We start from the raw sequence: 23,267 nt of genomic DNA on the forward strand, positions 1-23,267 counted from the left end.
TGAAACCCAGGGCTGAATGTCTGGTGATATTTCAAGTGTAGACAGATAAATCTATGAGTCGTTGGCATAGAGGTGATACTGGAAGCCATGGGAGGAGATTACAGCACCAAGGGAAGAAGTGTAGATGGGAAAAAAGAGCCCTGAAATCCAAGTGAGGACATCATATCGATGAGTAGGTGGTGATTTACCGTGTCAAAAGCTGTGGATAGATCAAGAAGGATGAGGATGAAGTAGAGGCCTTTGGGTTTGGTCATTGGAGACTTTCGTAAGGGCAGTTTCTGTAGAATAAAGAGGGTGAAAGCCTGATTGAAGAAGGTCAAACTGTGGACAGCATGCTCAAGTAGCTTGGATAAGAAGGAAAGGAGGAAGACAGGACGATAGTTGGAAGGGCAGATAGGGTCCAGTGAGGGTTTTTTGAGGAGTGGTGTAACAACGGCTTGTTTGAAGGCATCAGGCACAGTTGCGATAGAGAGATAGGTTGAGGATATAGCAGCTAGAGGGGATGACAGTAGGAAAGATGGATGGGAATTAATATTTTGCTTCAGAAAATAAATAGTTTTCTAATTTTAGTATCTCTGGTTTTATGCATTGCTTCTTCCTGATTCACCATCTGCATGTTTTCTTTTGCCTCTTTCATGTCTTAGTTTGTTTTCCAGTTCAGGTTTATCTTGTAGTTACCTTTTCTTTTTGGGGTGAGGTTGGCCCCAGAGGGTATATAAGAACGTTAAAGAAATACAGGCATTAAGGATTCTAGTGGATGGGGAAGGCAAAATACCTTAAGGCCTCCACCGAATGGCACATTAAAAAAAATTACATAGCCTTGTAAGAAAATGCAAGCACACACCCACGGGTACCTTCAGGTAAAAACACTTTTATGTGATGATTCCCCCCAAATAAGTATATAATAATAAAAATATGATTAAAAGCAAAAGGAGAAAATCAATGAACAATGTTCCAAATGTTTTTTTAATCTCAAGCTCTTGGGTCTTCAATAGGCTCCTTCTTTAGAATCATTTCCTGGAGTTCTTCTCCCTTCAGGGACCCAGGATGGGTGCCCTAAACTCCCCTAGACAATCCTCTCACTCGCACACACATAGGAAACAGTTCTTCAAACCCTCCAGAGTTCATTAATGAGCACTTTAAGTAGTGGATGTGTCAGTGGATTTGTACTCCTGTATCCAAAGTACCACAATATCACAATCTTCAAATTAGTACCTTTTGGGGGAAATGCACTGGGGCTAATACAGAAGTCTTCAAAAGTAAAAAATGCATCAATTTTCCAGTTACAGTAAAACCTTGGATTGCAAGTAACTTGGTTTGCAAGTGTTTTGCAAGACAAACAAAACATTTTATTAAATTTTAACTTGATGTACAAGCAATGTCTTGCAATACACGTACATACAGTATGGTCGATGGTTCTCTCTCTGACACTGCAAGAGTGTAGTGATTGTTCTAAACAAGCAAAGTTTTGCAATATGAGTACATGCAGTGTGTGTCACATCATCACAACTGAGCCGATGGTTCTTCTCTCTCTGATGCTGTGGGAGTGTAGTGACTGTTCTAAATGAGCGAGGTCTTGCAATACAAGTAAGTATAGTAGTTTGTATTAAAGTTTTGGGGTTGTGGAACGAATCGTCTGAGTTTCCATTATTTCCTAGGGGAAATTTGCTTTGATATATGAGTGCTTTGGATTACAAGCATGCTTCTGGAACGAATTATGCTCGTAAACCAAGGTTTTACTGTATATCAAATCTCACTTGTAAATCTGTCTCTAGACTCCCACTGCAAACTAGCTGCTGCTAATCTCATGTAAAAATTTACCACCCTTCTCTTCTCCATAATGGAGTAGCCAGACCTGACTTCTTTTTTTTTTTTTTTTTTGGAGGGGGAGGGGCAGAATTAATCTGGATCACTAGGCATATGGATGTGGGTAGTTCTTGACATAGCCTGGAAATCTAATATAAAAGATATGTTCCCATGACTCTCACACTGGACCATCATGCTGTTAATTTAAACCTATATTCTGCATCTACAGAAACTTCCATAGCCCCTTCTCGGCTTGTAAGAATGAAATTTGAAAAGATATAGCAAAATTAGAAAAGGCTCAAAGAAGGGATGACTGTGCAGAATTAATCTGTGCATGTTACAACATTCTACTACATGTTAGAAAATGTCTATTAAAATTGTCTGCTACAATCCTGAGAAAACATCAACAATTGAAAAAAATGTTTGATAAATCTGAAAATAAATCAAAAACTACCCCACCCCCACCCCCACCCTCCTTTCACAAAGCCACATTAGGCTTTTTTATTGCCAGCCATGGCGGTATTAGCTCCGAAGCTCATAGAATTCTTATGAGTGTCGGAGCTAATACCACTACAGCCAGCGATTTAAAAAAAAAAAAAAAAAAGCCTAATGCATCTTTGTAAAAGGGGATGTAAACAGTGGCATAGCGAGGATAGGAGGTGCCTGGGGCGGTGGCGCCTCCCTCTGCCCTCCTCTCTGCTCCCACTCCCTCCGCGCCAACCTCCCTGCACTGTCCTCTCAACCCTCCCCCCGCTCCTTCCACATCAACCCCCACGCCCTCCTCTCTGTCCCCCGCTCCTTCCATGCCACACTTGCGCTCTCCCTTCCCACCCCTATAGCTCTTAAAATTTTTGCCAGTATGAGCAGCTTCTCTAGCCTGCTGTTTGCACTGGATTTCCCTCTGACGTCACGTCCTGGCCCCACGACCCAGAAATGATTTCAGATGGAGCCAGTCTGGCGTGAGCAGCAGGCTAGGGAAGTTACTCACACTGGCAAAGATTTTAAAGAGGTGTGGTGGGGAAGGGAGGGCGCCAGCGAGGCATGCGGGGGGGGGGGGGAAGGTGCCAGCGCCTCCACCAAGACGGTGCCTGAGGCGGTCCACCCTCCCGCACCTCCCTTTACTATGCCACTGGGCCTAAATTTGCTTGTACACATACCTAATGGTAAACTACATCAGTACCTCTTCTCACTGCTCACTCACAGCACTATAGTAACTATCAAAATACCTAGCATCAAGGAGAGGTGAGACACGGAGGAACAAGGGACTTGGGAATTGGGTTTAGACGTTGTTATGGTACTAGTGGTGGGCACGATACTAGAGACAGGCCCATTGCAATATCTTCCAGAGCAGCAGGAACCTTGTTGACTAATCATTGCATGTTTAGTAAGCAAAGAGTATCTGGTAGTGCAGCTGTTGTTCATGGCACAGGTCTTGACGTGGATTGGTTTTGAAGAATCATCTGTGAGAAAATAATAGCACTGTTCTGTTAGTCAAGTGAAGGACAATTTCATAAACTAGGTGCTCACATTCCCGCTAGGGAATTCTACTGCATATATGGCACCAAGAATTATGCGCTATGGACTGCATTCTGTATACTGCAGCCACAGTTGGGCAAACAAATCTATGGACATTGCCGATTTATGCGTGCAACTTAGTTAACAAGACAATCAGCGCTGATACACTTCCCCCTCCATATTCGCATTTTCCGTATCTACGGTTTTGATTATTCGCGATTTTCTGTCAAAAAAAACCATTTTCATTTTTCGAGCTATTTTGAGCCCCCCCTTAAGCCTTACCTGATGGTCTAGCGGGTTTTCGGACAGGAGTGATCTTCTCACGCTCCTTCCCCGTGCAGATCGCTCACAGGAAATGGCTGCCTTGAGCTCCCGTAGTTTCTCGAGCCATTTCCTGTGAGCGATCTGCACGGGGAAGGAGCGAGGGAAGATCGCTCCTGCCCGAAAACCAGACCAACAGGTAAGGCTTAAAGGGGGGGGGGGCTTACAGGGCTTAAAATAGCCGGGGGGAAGTGGGGGTTAGGGGCAGAACCGGCCTAAATATTATTTGCGTTTTTTTAAATATTTGCAGACTGGCTCTGTCCCTAACCACCGTGGATATGGAGGGAGAAGTGTAATTAACTTTAAAATGCACACAATGTTTTACAACGTGCATGCCAGGATTTACACCAGTTTTCTGTTGGTGTAAATCAGTGGTTCCCAAACCTGTCCTGGGGGACCCCCAGCCAGTCAGGTTTTCAAGATATCCCTAATGAATATGCATGAGAGAGATTTGCATACCTATCACTTCCATTATATGCAAATCTCTCTCATGCATATTCATTAGGGATATCTTGAAAACCTGACTGGCTGGGGGTCCCCCAGGACAGGTTTGGGAACCACTGGTGTAAATGCTTGTAGATTCCAGTGCTAAGTGCTATTCTGTAAAGCAGTGGTTCCCAACCCTGTCCTGGAGGATCATCAGGCCAATCGGGTTTTCAGGCTAGCCCTAGTGAATGCGCATGGAGAAGATTTGCATGCCGGTCACTTCTATTGTATGCAAATCTCTCTAATGCATATTCATTAGGGCTAGCCTGAAAACCCAATTGGCCTGGTCCTCCAGGACAGGGTTGGGAATTACTGCTGTAAAGGACACCCATCTCAAAGCACCCTTTATAGCAGGGATGCCCAAGTCCGGTCCTCAAGATCTACTGGCAGGCCAGGTTTTCAGGATATCCACAATGAACATGCATGAGAGAGATTTGCATACCAAGAAGGCAGTGCGGGCAAATTTCTCTCATGCATATTCATTGTGGATATCTTGAAAACCTGGCCTGCCAGTAGATCTCGAGGACCGGACTTGGGCAGCCCTGCTTTATAGAATACTGTTCAGTTCAAATTTTTTGGCACTAAATTTTGAGCACCTTCTGCTGACTCTGGCCCCCTTTATGCACAAATACTAGCTCTTACACAAAATGGGCTCATTAATATTTAAACAAGCACTCCAGGCGATTCTGTATCATCACTGGGTGATTCTCCAAACAAGACACCAGCTTTAAATGACCAAAAATTACTGTCTGGTTCAGGGGTGCCAGTACTGTGAAAAGCATGTCCCAGGCATGTGAATCTGGCTGTGGCTCATGATAAAAAAATTGTTTAAAACCTCACACTATTCATATAAATTATATAGTACTATAGCAATGGTGAAAAATCTCAAAAAGTAAGCATCTCAAGCACGTGTATTAAAGGTGTGCCATATATACACTTCTTGAAAGTCAATGATTGCACCTTCTTGACCTTTCCCTCCATCCAATCGTACCAACACAAGATATAGAGTTTGCTGGTAGTTCTCTGCCGACGGCGTAGCTTTTCCCGGCACATTCACATCTCTTTCCATAGACTATTCTTTGCATGTTCCGATCGCTATCACCAGTGACTGATGTGTAAATTTGGTGACCCTCCGCCAATCTTATTTGCATGCGCGGTTCTTTGAGAATGTCTCGTCTTTTTTTAAATCATTAGCTCTATGGCAAACCATCAGATTTTACCGGCGATATTTGAGAATCTGGCCCTTACGCATGAAAATGGAAGGGGGTATGCATATAGGCGGGGCTCCCACTCTCACACATAACTTACAGAATACTGTCGGTTATTGTACATGTGTCCAGGCTGCTTTTACACGTCTGTAGTTCTTAAGAACCAAAGAATAGCCATACTGGGCCAGACCAATGATCTATCCAGACCAGTCTCCTGTTTCCACAGTGGCCAATCCAGGACACAAATATCTGGCAGAAACCCAAATAGTAGCAACATTCCATGCTACTGATCCCAGAGCAAGCAGTGACTAACATGTATAGCTCAATAGCAGTCTATGGACTTTTCCTCCAGGAACTTCTCCAAACCTTTTTTTAAAAGCAGTTTCGCTAACTGCTGTTACCACATCCTCAGGCAAAGAGTTCCAGAGCTAAACTATTCTGTCAAATCTATAGTTGGTTTAACTGTGGGTGTGTAAATGTAAGGCATGTCAGTACTGGGTTATGCTAGTATTCTGAAAAGGATGCTATTATAGAATAGGCTCCCAGTGCTCATCTTCAGGGCACCTAAATGGAGGACTCCAGTTGTAGAATTGTTCCCTGCGCAGCCTTGTATCTCCAGCACTTGTGGCTCAAGTGATAGTCACAAAAATATACAGCCTTTCATCTCAGACTGACTCGGTCAGCAGACTTGCTAAGTCTCCCACTTTCTTTACATTACATTCCTTTCAGCAGGAAACTTCCGCTTTTGGGAGTCATCTGTACATCCACCAGGGAATAGCCTCCCTTTCCAGCGACAGTAGGAATCACCTTCATTGTCATTTTCTGCTGCCGCTGGAAGGGGGAGGCTACATATGTTGTCCTTGGCCATACATCAATGTGTGCCAGGGGCGAGACTAGGTGGAGCTATAGGTGGGTCTAGGCAGAGCTATGAGCGGGTCTAGGAAAGAGCTAGGGGCAGGCCTTAAATCTCCTGCTCAAAAGGTCAGCCCCCTTGGCAGCTGTGGTTCAGGGGAAGGGAATATGGTACACATAAGAATAGCCTTACTGGGTCAGACCAATGGTTATCAAGCCCAGCAGCCCATTCTCACAGTGGCCAATCCAGGACACTAGTACCTGGCCAAAACCCAAGGAGTAGCAATATTCCATGCTACTGATCCAGGGCAAGCAGTGGCTTCCCCCATGTCTTTCTCAATAACAGACTATGGACTGTTCCTCCAGGAAAATGTCAAAACCTTTCTTAAAACCAGTTATGCTATCCGCTCTTACCACAACCTTGGACAATGCATTCCAGAGCTTAACATGTCTCTGAGTAAAAAAAAAATTTCTTCCTATTGATTTTAAAAGTATTTCCCTGTAACTTCATCGAGTGTCCCTTAGGGCTCCTTTAAGGAAGGCACGTTAGCGGTTTAACGCGTGTAATAGCGTGCGCTAAACTGCTGGCCGTGCTAGCCGCTACTGCCTCCTGTTGAGCAGGTGATAGTTTTCTGGCTAACGCAGGGGTTAACGAGTGATTAAAAGTCGCACACAATAAAGCCACTAACGCGGCTTCATAAAAGGAGTCCTTATTCTGTGTAATTTTGACAGAGTGAAAAATTGATCCACTTGTACCCATTGTACTCCACTCAGGATTTTGTAGACTTCAATCATATCTCCCCTCAGCCTTCTCTTTTCCAAGCTGAATTTTTTAGTCTTTCCTCATACGAGAGGAATTTCATCCCCTTTATTATCCTGGTTGCTCTTTGAACCTTTTCTAGCGCCACTATATCTTTCTTAAGATAAGGAAACCAGAACTGAGTGCAATACTCCAGATGAGGTTGCACCATGAAGCGATAACAGGGACATTATAACATTCGTAGTCTTGTTAACCATTCCTAGTATCCTGTTTGATTTTTTGGCCACCTCCACACATTGGGCAGAAGGTTTCATCGTATCATCTACAATGACACCCAGATCCTTTTCTTGGGCGCTAACCCCCAAGGTGGACCCTAGCATCTGGTAACTGTGATTCAAGTTATTCTTCCCAATGCACTTCACTTCGTATTTGTCCACATTAAATTTCATCTGCCACTAGGATGCCCAGTCTTCCAATTTCCTAAGGTCTGCCTACAATTTTTCACACTCTGCTTGCATTTTAACATCTTTGAACAGTTTAGTGCCATCTGCAAATGTAATCATCTCACTCGTCATTCCAATTTCCAGATCATTTATAAATAAGTTAAATAGCACCGATCCCAGTACACACCCCTGCAGCATTCCATTGTTTCCTCCTCTCTGTCTTGTTGACTTGAGAGACTGGCACAGGGGATATATAGGGTTACCATATGGCTTCAGAAAAAAGAGGACTAATTGAGACATCCAGATTTTACTTCCTTTCCTTTCAATGGAAGTAAAACCCAGATGTCTCAATCTATCCTCCTTTTTCTGGAGCCATATGGAAACCCTAAGGATACAGAGCTTGTTACCTCTAGATATGCACCAACATAAGTGGAAGCAGAGCTGCAATGACTGTATGACACTTACCATCATCTACTGATACTGTCACGTTTCCCTCATAGCAGCGTGTCATGTTACCCGTGCACTTCATTTTCTCAGCATTCTGCGATGAGCACTGATCCTTTGAAAAGCTGAGACAGGAATAGCATTCCATGCCATTCGGGACAGCAGGGTCTGAAAAGTGAAGATACTGCCAATAAATGTGTTGCAAAATTTGATGGTATTTTTTTATTAGGATTGTGTTCACTGTTTCTTGCTTGGTGGGGGGGAAGAGTGGCCATTTTCACTTCTTGAAAAAAATTTTGTTTCAGTTTTAGTGTGTGCTATTTGCACATGTGCACTAAGACGGAATGTAATAAAAACACAGATTTTATGGAGATTTCTCCTTTTCAAAACAAGCACAAATACCTACTTTTTATTGATAGAAGAAAGTTGTTGGAGCCTGTCTCATTACCATATTCTTTTTCTGAAGAGTCAACAAAATTTCAGGGACAAACTCAAAACAGAGGATATAAGATATAAGCAGCTGGGATGAGATAATTTACCGTATGTTTATCTTTTACTATAGGATCAGTATTCAAAGTATTTAATTGTTGAAGTTAGCTAGACAAATTCTGATGTTTACAAGGCCTCCTTCCCTTCCCCATCAGTTAAAATATTGCCCAAACAAAATTTATCCACCCAAAAAGAGGTGTCACTGCTGGGAGAGTTTCTGGAATATGTTTTAAGTTTGGCCAATCAGAGTCAATATTCAGTGCTGGTCAGTCATAGGTAAGGCTGCCAATTGGATCCAGATTCACAGGACAAGGTTGATTCAGTCCTGGTTTTACACCATTCCATGCAGGAATTTGTAGTTTTGATTTTCCCATTGCATTCCCTAAGAAAAACAAGGCTACAAGTCCCAAAGATGTAAATGAAACAGTACATACTTGCCTGTATGCCAGTTTCAGATGCAGTTCTAATGGAGCAGCAAGCAGGTCTGTGGAGTAACCTCATGCTCAGTGCAGTGTACTGCAGAAAAGGAGACTCAGGCCCATATCTCATCCTAACTACAGTAGTCTCGGTTAACTGGGTCTCAGTTAAATGGGACTCTCACACAACAAGCAAAAAAAAATCGTTGGTGGAAAAAAAAAATGTCCCCCAAAGCACCAGCAGCAGCGTCCTGAGCTGCAAATGGAGTGGGGGAGGGTCACACGGAAGGAGTGGGAGGGGGAAAGAAGGGCATAGGGGGTGTCACCGTCCCAGGTGCCTCCCACCCTCGCTACACCACTGATCACACCTCCTTCACTGGGCAAAGAAGTTCATTTGATGACCTGCACCACCAGCAAATCCATTTTTGGCTGAACAAACAGCTGCTGGAAATCTGGAGCCATTGGGTAAAGTTTGCCCATGGTCTTAGCCACTCACAGGGACCCCTCTGGCGACTCCCAGTAGTATGTGACTAGCTTTGTGATGTCAGGTTGTGAGGGAAAGAATGTGGTCGGAGTAATTGAGACGCTCATAATTGAGCACTGTGACTTGGGGCTGGTGAAACCTCCAGCTTCAATTCTCACAGTGAGGTAGATATGCCCAGGAGTCCAGAGGCTTTGAACATCTGGCAAAATGTGGGGTCTTCCTCCCTGATCCAACACCACTTCTGCTTCTTGACTATTGTTCTCATCCAGGGAACCAGACTCTGCCAGACAAACTGTATCCTGGGACAATAATGGCATGGAATCGAGCTTTCCATCCTCCCAGTCCCAGTCTGGTCCAGCTCTGTATTCTCATCTGACTGGTTAACAGTGTCTGGTGATTGTGCGACACAGCAGGAGAGAGTGAGTGGTAGATTTATTTTAATTTAATTTATTTATGTATCATTTATATCCTAAGTGGTTTACATTCAGGTACTTTATCATATTTCTCAATCTGTCCCAGTGGGCTCAAACCCTATCTAGTATACCTGGGGCAATAAGGGGATTAAGTGACTTGCTCAGGGTCACAAGGAGCAGCGTGGAACAGTCTCCCGGTAGAAGTGGTGGAGACAGAGACTGTGTCTGATTTCAAGAAAGCCTGGAATAGGTATGTGGAATTTCTTAGAGAGGAAGAGATAATGGTTACTGCAGATGGGCAGACTGGATGGGCTATTTGGCCTTTATCTGCCATCATGTTTCTATGTTACTTCTGCCGATCTTCAATTTGTTGTTTGTTTTTTTTTTTTTATTATTTTAATTTGCATGGGATGGGGTCTGAGCTGTCAAATCTTACTTTCCTGTCAGTGCCTGAGCCAATCGGCGCTCAGGCACTGATTAGAAAGTAAGGCAACAACAGCTCAGACCTGTCAGCCAATTGTTGCCACAAATGAGGCACAAGGAGGATACGTAATCACTCAGCGATTATAGAGAATCACTCGGAGTGATCATTTTAATATTAATGACATTGTTGTATTTCATTTGCATGGCTGTATCGGAGACTGCTAGAAAACTTGGAAAAGACCTCAGTAAGCAGTTTTGATAATCCACCGCTAAAATACATGTACACTAAACCAGCTGGAACCAGTTTAGTGAGCACATTAAAAGCAGATTTTAGTTTTGACAATCTGCCCCTTGGTCTCTCAACTATGGCCTTGTCCTCCCTGAGTGTCCTTTTTACCCTTTGATCATTTAGTGGTCCAATTAATATTCTTACTAACTTCTTGCTTCCAATGAACCCAAAAACATTTTTATTATGTTTGCCTCTGTTTGACCTACAAGATCATGAAGGGCATGGAGAAAGTGGAGAGAGACAGATTCTTCAAACTTTCAAAACATAAAAGAACAAGAGGGCATTCGGAAAAATTAGAAGGGGATAGATTCAAAACAAATGCTAGGAAGTTTTTCTTTACTCAGCGGGTGGTGGACACCTGGAATGCGCTTCCAGAGGATGTAATAGGGCAGAGTACGGTACTGGGGTTTAAGAAAGGATTGGACAATTTCCTGTTGGAAAAGGGGATAGAGGGGTATAGATAGAGGATTATTACGCAGGTTCTGGACCTGTTGGGCCGCCGCGTGAGCGGACTGCTGGGCACGATGGACCTCAGGTCTGACCCGGCAGAGGCATTGCTTATGTGCTTATGTGCTTATGACACTGACACTGTGACTGTTACTCATGTGTAGCCACGGGTAACCCGCCAAAACGGGGAGGAAAAAACCTGGTTGACGCCAGTACGGGGACAAGGCCATTCACCGCCCCATGGAGTGGTGAATGGCCTTGACCTTGCAATTAAGTATTTTGTGCACATTGCCTCACTTATCATCCCTCGCGATCGTGGGGTCCAGCAGCCCCCTCCCACCTTCCTCCCTCTCTCCGCGATCCAGTCATCTCCCTCTCTTCCCCTCACCTTTGCTGGTGATTTTCATTTTTCTGTCTCTGAGTGGTATAAGTCTTTTCACAAGTTGCGCATGGCTGCATGAAACTTCTCCTCTGACGCAACTGGAAACAGGAAGTTGTGTCGGAGGAGAATTTTCAGGGCAGCTGCACGTGACTTGAGAAAAAGCTTGGGCCTCTCGGAGACAGAAAAATGAAAATCGCCAGCGAAGGTGAGGTGAAGGAGGGAGGGAGGGAGGGAAATGCTCAGAACGCAGCGATCGGGAGGGGGGCTGCTGGACCACGTAAAGGGTGCTGAAGGGAAGTGGAGGGGGAGGGTAGAGAGGCACAGACACCGAAGGGAAATGGGGAGGAGAGAGTGGGGAGCAGACACTGCAGATTAGTGGGTAGGAGAGAGAGGGAAGACGCCGAAGGAAAGTGGGGAGGAGGAGTGTGGAACAGATGCTGAAGGGAAGTGGGGAGGAGAGAGAGAGAGGAGCACATACTGGATGGAAGGAGGAGATAAAGAAAAAAGAGCACATGCTGGCTTGGGGAGACAGATACCAGATCTGAGGGGAGGAAAGGAGAAGAATGATGCTAAAAAAAACACCTGGGGAAGGGAAGGAAAGATGGAAGGGAAGAAGACAGAGATGCCAGACTATGGGGGGAGCGGAGGGAAGAAGATGGGTGCCAGACCAATGGGGGGTGGGGGAGGAGGGAGAGATGGAAGGGAGAGGCGGACAGTTTCTGGTAGAGGCATAGAAACAGAGCAGATACCTTATGGAAGAGGCAAAGAGAAGGCAGACAGTAAATGGAAGGAATAGAATGACGAGAAGATGAAGAAAGCAGAAACCAGACAACAAAGGTAGAAAAAAAATTCAATTTCTTTTCTTTTTCTTTTTTTTTGCTTTAGGATAAAGTAGTATTGTAGTTATGTTGATAAACATTTATAAACAAAGCCCTGCCAGCTGAAGATCTCTTCCTCTAGTTCGGCAGCCAGAACTTTGATTTATAAAATGACAATTGTACAGAATATTGTTTCTTTTTATACTTTAATATTTGAGGCTTGTGCGGATGGGATCAGATGGTTTGCGGGAAACGAGCGGAGATGGGAACTGAGCTTGCGGAGATGGGGCGGTGATGTGGACCGAGCTCGCAGGGACAGGGAGGGACAGATTTTTTTCCAATGTCATTATCTATTCTGAAGCAAGCCTGTTTTAAAAGTCTCTTTATGTTTCTTATCAGCACTTTGCATTTGACTTGCCATTGCTTATGCTGTTTCCTATTATTTTCAGTCAGATCCTAGTTTCATTTTCTGAAGGATGCTCTTTTAGCTATAATAGCCTCCTTCACCTATTTAGCCGTGTTCTACCTTTTTTAATATTTGGAATACATCTGTCTGGGCTTCCACGAACATAGACAACTCTGGACTCGTACAACCTGGTTTCAGTCAGGCTGTGACAATGTTCATTTGACAAATGAAATTGGTGTTTCAGAGATAATCTGCTCTGCCCTCGTAGGGTCAACCAAAAAATGAAACCCAATGTCAACAAGTTTCCACTCACAGATCTACCTGGTAGTCTTGAGGCTTTGCACATTCCATCTGACCCCGCTATTGATTGGTCTAGTCAGCTGACAAGCAACATATTAAGAACAGCCCTAAAAGTAAATGGATAATTTTGTCATGCTATCTCTAGACTAGATATTCAAGTCAGATATTTCTAGATAAATCCCCTCCCATCATCACTACCTTTTATCAAGCTGCACTAGAAATTTTTAGTGTGGGTTGGCAAGGTAAGTGCTCCAACACATAGGAATTCTGTGAATGTTGGAGCATTTACCGTGCCAGCTCATGCTTGAAACCTCTAGCGCAATTTGATAATAGGGGCCCTTAGTTAAACAGTAAAATTTACCCACAGATTGCCAACTAAATAATGGCATCTATTTATTATATTTTTAAACTATTTCTCAAGTATCCTGGGTGTAATCTTGGTTTCCTTTCAAATGATATGATGCATCTAATTATGTTGGACTTTTCCATAGTTTCATAGAGATTTCATTTAATGTTATTAGATCGTTCAAGGAAAAGTAAACCAGTGGGTAATTATTTGGGGTGTGGTGAGAATGAGCTGAAGGTGGATCATGATGAATATTGATGTGGCAGTGGAATGATGCAACGCCAGATAAATTTGTTCTCCAAAATCCAATGCAAATGCCAGAACTATTCTCTCTACAACTGAATGGGAGTTCTCCACTTACAGTCCTGCCAGTGAGGGGTGCTGTTTCACTATCACATTTTCAATAGTGAGGGACAGGAAAGCTCTGCAGGACTCCAGGAAACCATCCTGTCCCTAGCAATTGAACATACAATATTGAATTACCCCCCCCCCCCCCCAACACACACACACACCGGATGCAATGCAGTTGGAGGACCTTTGCTAAACTTAAAGGGAACAGTGTATGCCAGTATAATTGTCTCCTGCTGGCACCACAACACCAGCTGCACCCACTGGCAATTCAGACTATAAACCAAGGGAATCATAGAAACTGCAGTTGCATAGAAAGAGCAGCGTGAATTTCATACACAACACCTTAAACAGGTTATTTTCAAACTATGTTGTGTTTGCGTAATAAATATTATAGAAAATATAATTAGAATGAATATATTTTACAATATCTGCTTCCCTCAGAATATCTTCTCTGCCATTCCCTTTCTGTTTCTATTTTTTTGTCCCTTTCTTTTCTGCCAATTTTTGCATTCTTGCTTTTCACTGTTTCAGATGTTTGATTTCCGTACCCAGAGTAAAAGAAATTTCAAGTGTCTTGTCTCCAAGATACCTAAAATGTTACTCCTGGTGCCTAGTGAAGCCCACATAGAGGACACATAGCTGCATCTATGGCCAAAGATAAACTCCAAGGCTGACTCGATCAGGCCATTATGACTTTTCTCCTGGGCCATAGGCTAAGGGGGGTGGGGTGGGGGGCATAATGAAAGCATGCGCTTAATCCACTGCTTATGAATGTGTTTGGTATGCCATAAACTTGCTCTTACAAACAGGAAGTGTGTAGTGGCTGTGAGGAAAGCAGCTGGAATTAGAGGCAAATGCTCTTCTTGCTGGTCTTATAAACCTGACTCCAAAAAAGGAGAAAATACATTTCCATGAAGAGATAGCAAAAGAGATAATCACATGGGGGAGAAGTGAAATAACTGAAAGACAGGGAATAGAAGGCATGAACAATAAAGCAAAGCAGCCATTATTCTCCCCCCAACAAGGAGCAAAGAAAATAAAAAGAAATAAATAATGACAAAATAAAAAAATGGGGGTAAAGGCAGGAATACACTGTCCACGTAACTCACCCTCTGCTATTGCAGTGTTTCTCAACATGGTCCTGGAGTACCCCTTTGCCAGTCAGGTTTTCAGGATATCCACAATAAATATGCATAAACTTGATTTGCATATATTGCCTCCAGGTCGAAATGGATCATATTGTGATCACTGGTTCCCAGCGTCCCCTCTACTTCTACACCTTGTGCCAGTCCTTGTAGTCCATTTAGAATTAAGTCCAGAATTGCATTTCCTCTCGTATTTTCCTTGACAGGTTGTTCCAGGAAGCAATCGCCTACAGCATCCAGGAACTTGGTCTCCCTACCACATCCAGGAACTTGGACTCCCTACCGCAGCTGGAGGTGCCTAGGTTCAAGTCTATCCCCGGATAATTGAAGTCACTCATGATAACTGCATTGCCTCCCTTGCAGTTGCATTTAATCTCGTCTGTCATTTCTCCATCAATTTTTTTGGACTACCCTGGGGGTCGCTAGTAGATGCCGATCCTCGTTGGATTTGGATGTTTTGAACTTGGACTTTTTTTGTTTTCAAATGGCTAAAAAAGTTAGACATCCTAAGGGCCAAAATGTCTTAATACTTCATTTTCGAAGAAAAAAAAAAAAAAAAAGATAGACGTCTAGCGGTTTTGAAAGTGGATGTTTTTACCACCTGATTTTTGGATGCATTACACAGGATATCCTAACCTGATTGTAAAGGATCATAGAATACATATTTTTTGCCTTGGATTGTCACCAAACATTAACATGGGTACCTCAAATATAATGGGGCACCCATCTCAATGGTTTGTGACTTCCAAACAAGAAATTCCATCCTGTGAGCCTGTTTAGAATGGACTACCTCAAAAAACACTTGTATTCGCTGGCCATACAAAACACCATTCTTATTCTTAAAATGTATTTTCAATATTAAAATCTTATCTTTCTTTAATGAGAAAACATAGAAACATAGAAGATGACGGCAGATAAGGGCCATAGCCCATCAGGTCTGCCCACTCTACTGACCCACCCCCAGGTCTACTATCCTAGGGATCCCACACCTGATGACAGGTTTCCTTAGCTTAACCCTCTAAGGGATCCCACATGGGCATCCCATTTGCTCTTAAATTCTTGCACGCTGTTTGCCTCGAAGGTAACTATCAATGTAGAATAAGTAGATATCACATCCTGTGAATCCTGGTTTCTTCCAGTAAATCAGAGAATTGAAGCTAGCTGAAGTAATCCGTTCACTCTACTCTCCTTCAGTTCTTAACTCTTCAAATATAGATCTAGGAAAATTAAAATGTTTCAAACAATCAGTAGCTTCCTTTTATGAAGCTGCATTAGCGTTTTTTTATCACCAGCTGTGGTGGTAAAAGTTTGAACGCTCATAGGAATTCTGTAAGTGTTGGAGCTTTTACCGCCGCGGCCAGTGATAAAAAATGCTAACGCGGCTTCATAAAGGAGGAGGGATATTCGTATAAAATAATCCAAAGATTCAGTATTATGATGTAAAGATATCCTTGTTGGCAAATATTCCAACTGCCTATAAGGACTGAACCTGAGGCTCCACCAATAATATATATTTACCCAACAATTGAAGCTTAGAGTCTATCTTCCATGCTTAGAATTTATCTTCCATGCTCTCCATAAATGGACAAAGTTAACTGGCAGTTCTTCTCAAAATATCCTCTCAATATACATGAACGCAAACCAAGATATCTATGTCATGAACCCTAATGAAATTAATGTAAATCCTGGACAAGGCCAGGCTTTTCTAAACTGTAAATCACATTGAACTCTTTCTGGGGCATATTAGCATCCATAAATACTCCTGTAATGCAATATCCCCAATTCAGGTTCCTATGTAGTTTACAAATGTTCAAGAGACACACCTCTGAATTAGAACCATAGGAACTTGTTTCACCAGATCAAGCAGGCACTGGTACCTCCCTTGGAAATGGAACCGTTCTCTGCTCCGAGGGAGAAGTGGGAGTAGTTTCAACAACCTGCTCAACAGCTTGCACCTGGCTTCTTTCCAGAGACTCCCCAACAGGCATCGTCAAGGAAACAGATGTTTCTAAAGGCACAGTCCTGCTGCCAAAACTGAGGGAAATACGTAGAATTGCTTTCTCTCTTAACTTCAGATATATTAATAATTTGTCTGTCCATAGGATCCTATATCACAGGGTAGAAACAACAAGAAGCTTCTTTTTCATCATCCATTTTCCCATACTAGAGGCCCAGAATGATGGAATCACATATAACTGAGGAGCTTCACTAATTTGACAGCAAAAAGGAAGAGCTGAAATCCAGAGTCACAAAAGATAACACACCACAATCACTCCTAAGTTGCTCTGAAGGGGCTCCAGGGAAGGGTTCCCCTTTGGTCATACATCTTCAGGCATGTGGCATGCCCTAACAGCTGTGTGCCTTGATGCGTCCTGCTTAAATTGGGAGGGGGTGAAGTCAGTGACATTGTTTCCCAAGCTGAGCATCTGTTTTTCTTCAGGTAGAGTGACAAAAGAAGGTCTTCTACACTTGGCACTTCTGTGGCATTCCTTCCTTGCTCCTGGCAGGGGCTGGGCATTGGGCCCAATTCTGTATATGAGTATGGCACCTAAAAATTAGGCACCATCGACTAAATACAATTCTATAAAAGTTAGACGCACTGTATAGAATTGCGCTTAGCGCCACCTAAGTGGCCTTAGGCATTGGTAGGCGGCTTAATTTTTAAATGTAACATCCAATTAAGTGCAATTTACATCAATTACAAGGTGCTGCTTGTCAATTATCAGTGCCGGTTAAGTCTATTAAACATTTAAGCTAGGCACTACATTGGCTAGGAGTTCCGATATAGGCACTTAACTTTAAGTGCCATTTATAGAATTTCCCCAGACCTGCTTAATGGGAGAGTGAGGAGGCAGGGAAGTTGGTGATGCCATTCACCTGCACCATCCCTGTTGTCATGTTCAGGCAAAGTGACAAAAGCAGGTCTTCCATGACTTCCTTTATAGCATACTAGAATGGGTATTTACATGCTTAAGTATTTAAGTTAGGTTTACCAGACATCCAGGAAAACCCTCTTTAGAGGACTGTGTGGGCTCCCCGACAGACTTTCCAAAATCTGGCATTTGTCTGGGATTTGGAAAGCCCCGACCAGTTCCGGCCACATCTTGAGGCCCTCTGAGCATGTGCAGATGATATCACACACATCTGCTCATGCTCCAGGCCCTCAAGATGTGGCCAGAGCTGGTTGTAGAAGAGAGGAGGCTTGCCGGGGGAGAGGCTGGGGCAGAACAGGGTGGGGTTATGTGTTTGGGGGTTTTCTTTTTCAAAATATGGTAACCCTATTTAAGCCAGCCATAGAACTGGTATAACTACTAATGCCTAGATTCAGGATATAAATGCATAACTTTTGTGGGTCATGCCAGTGGTGTGAGTTCACCATTTCGGGGGAGTATTGGACCCACCCCAGTACGGGGGTTAAGTATCAGACAAAGCACAATACTACTTGTATGTCAGAGAATGTAGTATATGTGATACAATGTCCTTGTCCAATGTTGTATGTGGGCAGAACTACACGCCCCATACGGGTCCGTTTAACAGAGCATAAATCGAGAGTACACACCCATACAGAATCTTCTCCGTTGGTCCGTCATTGGATCAGGCATGGGCACACGTTAAAAGATCTTAAATGGAGGGTGCTGGACTGGATTATTGTAGGGTGGGAGGGAGGTAACACTGCCCGGAGGCTTAACCGCTGTGAACTCCGTTGGATGTTTGTGTTAGATTCAATGTCCCCTAAGGGGTTAAATGAAACGTCCGATTGGTTAGCTCAAGCTGATTTTTAGGCTGGCCAGTCTCTAGTCTTTTGAGGTAGGGTCCCTTTAAGAAAGTCTTTTGGGCAGGAGGGTGTTCCCCGGAAGAGCTGTCCGGGTGGGTGGTATTTAAATCCCAGAGTTAGTCTGCCTCGGTGTGCGTTTGCAGCCGGTTGGTGGTATACAGTGTACGTTTAAACTTAAATGTAAGTAATTTAAGTATTTGAAGAGGGGGGTACACGAATTAGATATGTAAGGGTGTTTTATTTCATGTATATGATGGTTTGTTTTTTGGTTTACAGCTCCCCATGTCGCCTTGACAAAGGACATCGAAACGCGTTGGCGTTCAGGGGAATGATTTTTAAGCTGAAAGCTGAAAGCTAAAGCTAAGTAATGATTACTTGATATATAACGTAGCAATTTAAAAACAACTAAAACAAGCATTAAGAAATGAGCAATTCAGCCAAACAAAGTTCACTATAAGTTTGAAAAAAATGCATAATTAGGTGGTGGAGGTTCCGTGGGGTTAAATGAGGAATTGCTCCCAGCACACTATCTTTGTGTGCCGGGTTGTCTGATACCCCTTTCGGTCCTCTTTATCACTTTCCTTTTTTTGTTTTCCCTCTTTTTATGGCCCTGTGGATTTTGGTATCTGTTTTTCATTGGTAACTTTAGTATGGCCAGCCTGTGCTTCTCCCACACTCTGCCCATATGAATACCCACTTGCATCTAGGAGCCACTTGTACCCAGAAGAGTGTCCCAAAATATCAAGCTATCAAAGATAGATTCTGTATATGATGTGCACTACTTTAGTCTGACTGTCTTACCTGTGGTAGTGTGTGCAGGTCTGGTTTCCGTAGAGCTTGGCAGCTCATTATTGCAGAGGCTGGTGCTGCAGGCCCTGATGTGAATTGTATGGTAAATGACATCATTAGAGGTCACTGTAGAATAGTCTGTATCAAGTCCCAGACCGCAGCCTTTCTTCTGGCGGGTCACTGTGAAGGAATCTGGCAAAATAAGGCAGAAGACACAGTGTAATCTCTGTTTGCTCACCAGCTGAGATAATCATGTTTAAATGACAGATTTTAAATATTAATTGGAATTTCATTTTTGTTACAATGTTTTTTATTTAAAACTTTTATTATGGATGTGATTTTGTAACCCACTTAGATTATATGATAACACGGGATATAAATTTGATAAATTAAATAAATAAGGCCCCCTTTTATCATGCTGCATTAGGGTTTTTTTAATTGCAGAACACTGTGTTAAAAGCTGTGACAGATTTTGAGCCAATGAGGGCCATAGGCCCCTCCCACTGCATCCCAAGATGCATTGGGAGGGAGAGGGCTCGTTATTCTCATCACACAGCCCTGTAGACAGGAAGGAATGGGCTTCCCTCCTGTCAATTTGTCTTTGGATGGTACAGGGTTCCGGGGATGTGGGAAGGGGTGTCCAGAAATGTTAGGGGATGGGGGGGGATATCCATTGCTATTGGGTGATGTTGGGGGGAGGGGTGTAGGATTCCGCAGCTCAGCTGATCCTGGCAGGGGGAATCCCCATCAGCTGAACCAGCAGGAATCCCCAAAACTGGCTCAGCCAATGGGGATTCCTCTGCTGCGATCAGCTGATGGCAAGCCCTCAATGTGCTTTTTTTGTGGTAGGAGGTGGTCGTGACCACTGGGGGAGTAAAGGGGTCTTGCCTTAAACCATCCAGTGGTCATCTTATCAGTTTGGTCACCTTAGGGGCATTTAGACCTGTTTTACTTTGGTCTAAGTCCCGGCGTATAAGTTCTGCCTAGGATGTCCTGGAAAAGCTTTGATTATGCTTCAGGACGTCCAGGTGGAAGCCTACCTAATTCCTGCCTATAACACCTCTTCTAACATGCCCCTTTCAGCTCTGAATGCACAGCAGCTTAGAAGTGCTGTTGAACGTCCAGGAAGTTTGTTTTGATTATCGGCATTTGGACGTCCCTCCTATTAGGATGTCCAAATGCCGACTTTAAGCCTCTTGACTGCTTGGCCTCTCCCTCCTCCACATCCCTGCTACCTCTGAGCCTGTATTCAGATTGGGCTTCTGTCTTTAAACAGTTTGCCAATGATGATTTTATACCAGATCACCAATTTTTCTGATATTGCTTTCTTTTCCCAGTTGCAGCTGCAGTGGAAGAGGGAACCCTGAGCTGGCAATTTTTTATTTGCAGAATTCCCATTGAAGCTTTGAAACTGTTATCATACTTGCGCTGATAGTCTGTACGTATTCAGTGCAGATGTTCATAGGCAGAGCGCACCAGATTACAGAAGTATTAGCAGAAGAGCATCCGCTGTCCCCTTCCTCTGTGCAACTGTAGCACTGAAGACTCCCAGTCACTGAAATGAAGAGAGTTACTCTTTACAACATGCAATGACTAAAACTTCAAGTCTTGATGATATTTAATTCCATACATTTCATTCCCTGCAAAGATATTCTTAGCAAATATTTTGACTCTGATTATATGTTCAAAAATGTAAAATTCCTGACTAGCATTTCCTTACATTTTTTTTTTTTTAAATTTAATCAATTAGGTCATCAATTACAAATCAAAGAGACATAAGTGTAACTCATCTCTACTGGTAGTTGGGTTAGGTAGCTCACTCTGGTTTGCTTTCCTGGGTTCACCCCACTGCATACAGAGACCTGTAGAGCTGATTTCCCCATTACATGGCCTAAGAAAAACAAGACTACAATTCCCAGCATGCACTGGATTAATCCTGTCCTGTGAATCTGTATCCAGTTGCCAGTCTCGTAGATGACAGAAAGTTGGTGCTGGAGGGTAGAGTTGTCGACATGGGGATAAATGCTATTAAAATGATATTGTTATGGTATTTTGGAGGAAAAATATGTTTCTGGTGCCATGGTCAGAGCAAATAGGACATGGGCTTGTGTATGTATTTTTCTTTGATGTTAGCATTTATCACCCTGATTACAAATGCAAAACATTGTTTTCTGTGCACTGCACCCATGAAGAGAAACTGTTTATCACTTTCTAACTCAAATACACTGCAAACGCTTGCTCAGTGTAGAGCTGCCAAATGACCCAGTTTCTGGAGAAATACTTTTAGCCACTCCTGTTCTTCAGACTTCTATCGCAGTACCTCACAGCTTTTCAGCCCTTCTCCAGCTCCCTTCCAAGGTCCTCCCTATACATAAAGGATCAATTCAGAATTGCTAAGATGGAATGCACTCAGTGCATCTGCTTAGGTTCATTCTCACAGGAGAGAAGCAAATCGTCAAGGATTCTTCCAGAGCAGTAAATAATCCTTTTCAATTCACTGATTTGTGTTTCAAGACAAACTTTTTTCCAATGTGACCATCTGACATGTAGCTCCCCTTGACACCCCCTCCCCCCAGGGGATTCTAATGTGGAAAGGCTCATTTAGTATGAAGGCTAAGACCTGGACATGGATTATTTGATGTGGGGGTGGGGAGGATCTTTCCTTCAGGACCCTAAGCATATGATGGAACAATCTAAGGAGACATTGCCACAGAGTACTGGTGGCTCATAAGTTTTATGTTTAAATCCTTTTTAATAATTTTAAAAGAGAAAAACAAATCACATTACAATCCAAATTCACTCAACCCCTCCCCCCCACCCACTAGACCAGTGATTCCCAACCCTGTCCTGGAGGAACACCAGGCCAATCGGATTTTCAGGCTAGCCCTAATGAATATGCATGAGAGAGATTTGCATATGATGGAAGTGATAGTCATGCAAATTTGCTTCATGCATATTCATTAGGGCTAGCCTGAAAACCCAATTGGCCTGGTGTTCCTCCAGGACAGGGTTGGGAACCACTGGACTAGACAACAGCACAATACAAAAGATGTATTCTGGCTTCTGAAACCAGTCAATTCAAAATCCTACTTCATGCGGTAGGAATCAGGGTATTACAAAACGGTAACCAACATTGAATGTATATAGTCCCTTTCTGTGAGTCTAGGTTGGATAAAGCTTAGTGTTCAAACACCACTAATTGCATCATCAACGATTTCCAATGAGAGAGTGTGGGCACCTGAGATACTAGCCAACATTGCAATATACATTTACAGCCTATCACTATAGATCTCTTGATGAACACGTGGCATCCAGGGCGCACAGGTGTCTCATAAGTCTATAGTGTGAATTTATTTTAAAGTAAACCATTCCGTTTTCCAGAATAGTTACAAAGCTCATTAGGAATACCTGATCCTTCTCTGTACACCCTCCTCTGCTTTATGCACTCTGGGTGTGGTGTTGGGCTTCCTCTCCCCAAAGAGTCTTATTGTACCTGCTTCTCAGAGCTTCCAGATTACCCAGTTCCAGAAGGGAGACTTTAAAGCCAATTCTGGATTTCTGCCAGCATCATCTGATGCATTATGGGACCTGAAATATTGATTTCAATAGGTAGAATCAGGGACTACAGAAGCCAAAAAGCTTTAGAATGTAAGTTAAAACCAGGACTGGCCATAAAGTCTCCCTCCTGGAACTGGATAACTTGGCAGCTCAGGTTTCTCCTACTGCATGACACTCACCTTTAGTCTTTTCTCCACTTGACAAACAAACTGGACAAGAAAGTGCATCAATACACTGTGCTCAGGAGGGGAATGATAAGATAGATATTGGTGCTTAGAAGGTGGGTTGGAGTTTGGAACTGAAAGCATCTTCAAAGAAGTGGGCTTTGAGTCTGGATTTGAATACTGCCAGAGACGGAGCCTGACGTATTGAGTCAGGCAGTTTGTTTCAGGTATATGGTGCAGCAAAGTAGAAGTTGGCTGTAGAGGAGAAGGGTACAGATAAGAGAGACTTATCCGATGAGTGGCGTGCCGGGGGTGGGTGGGGGAGAGATGAGAAAGGAGAGATACTGAGCAGATGCAGAGTGAATCTGAAATGCACAGCATAACAGATTATTTCTCAAGTCATCCTTCCTTCTATATAACTTCCTTCCCATTTATTC

The 23,267-nt window shown here is 43.3% G+C and overlaps 1 protein-coding gene across 3 annotated transcripts in view; it reads right to left on the reverse strand.

Annotated features, from left to right (window-relative positions):
• Nucleotides 1-2,588: 2,588 nt before the first annotated feature.
• The window catches only part of LOC117345476 (ly6/PLAUR domain-containing protein 3-like), a 54,811-nt gene continuing 34,132 nt past the window's right edge, over nt 2,589-23,267 (reverse strand). For all 3 annotated transcript variants that reach the window (XM_033914177.1, XM_033914176.1, XM_033914175.1), the window contains exons 3-6: nt 20,532-20,663; nt 19,121-19,300; nt 7,857-8,003; nt 2,589-3,266 (exon numbers count right to left, since the gene is read on the reverse strand). In XM_033914177.1, coding sequence (XP_033770068.1) covers nt 3,004-3,266; nt 7,857-8,003; nt 19,121-19,300; nt 20,532-20,663 — 722 coding nt within the window. In that variant the 3' untranslated portion in view covers nt 2,589-3,003. The remainder of the gene's footprint in view (nt 3,267-7,856; nt 8,004-19,120; nt 19,301-20,531; nt 20,664-23,267) is intronic.

The sequence above is a fragment of the Geotrypetes seraphini genome, chromosome 11, assembly GCF_902459505.1.
Source record: "Geotrypetes seraphini chromosome 11, aGeoSer1.1, whole genome shotgun sequence".
Lineage (NCBI taxonomy): Eukaryota > Metazoa > Chordata > Amphibia > Gymnophiona > Dermophiidae > Geotrypetes > Geotrypetes seraphini.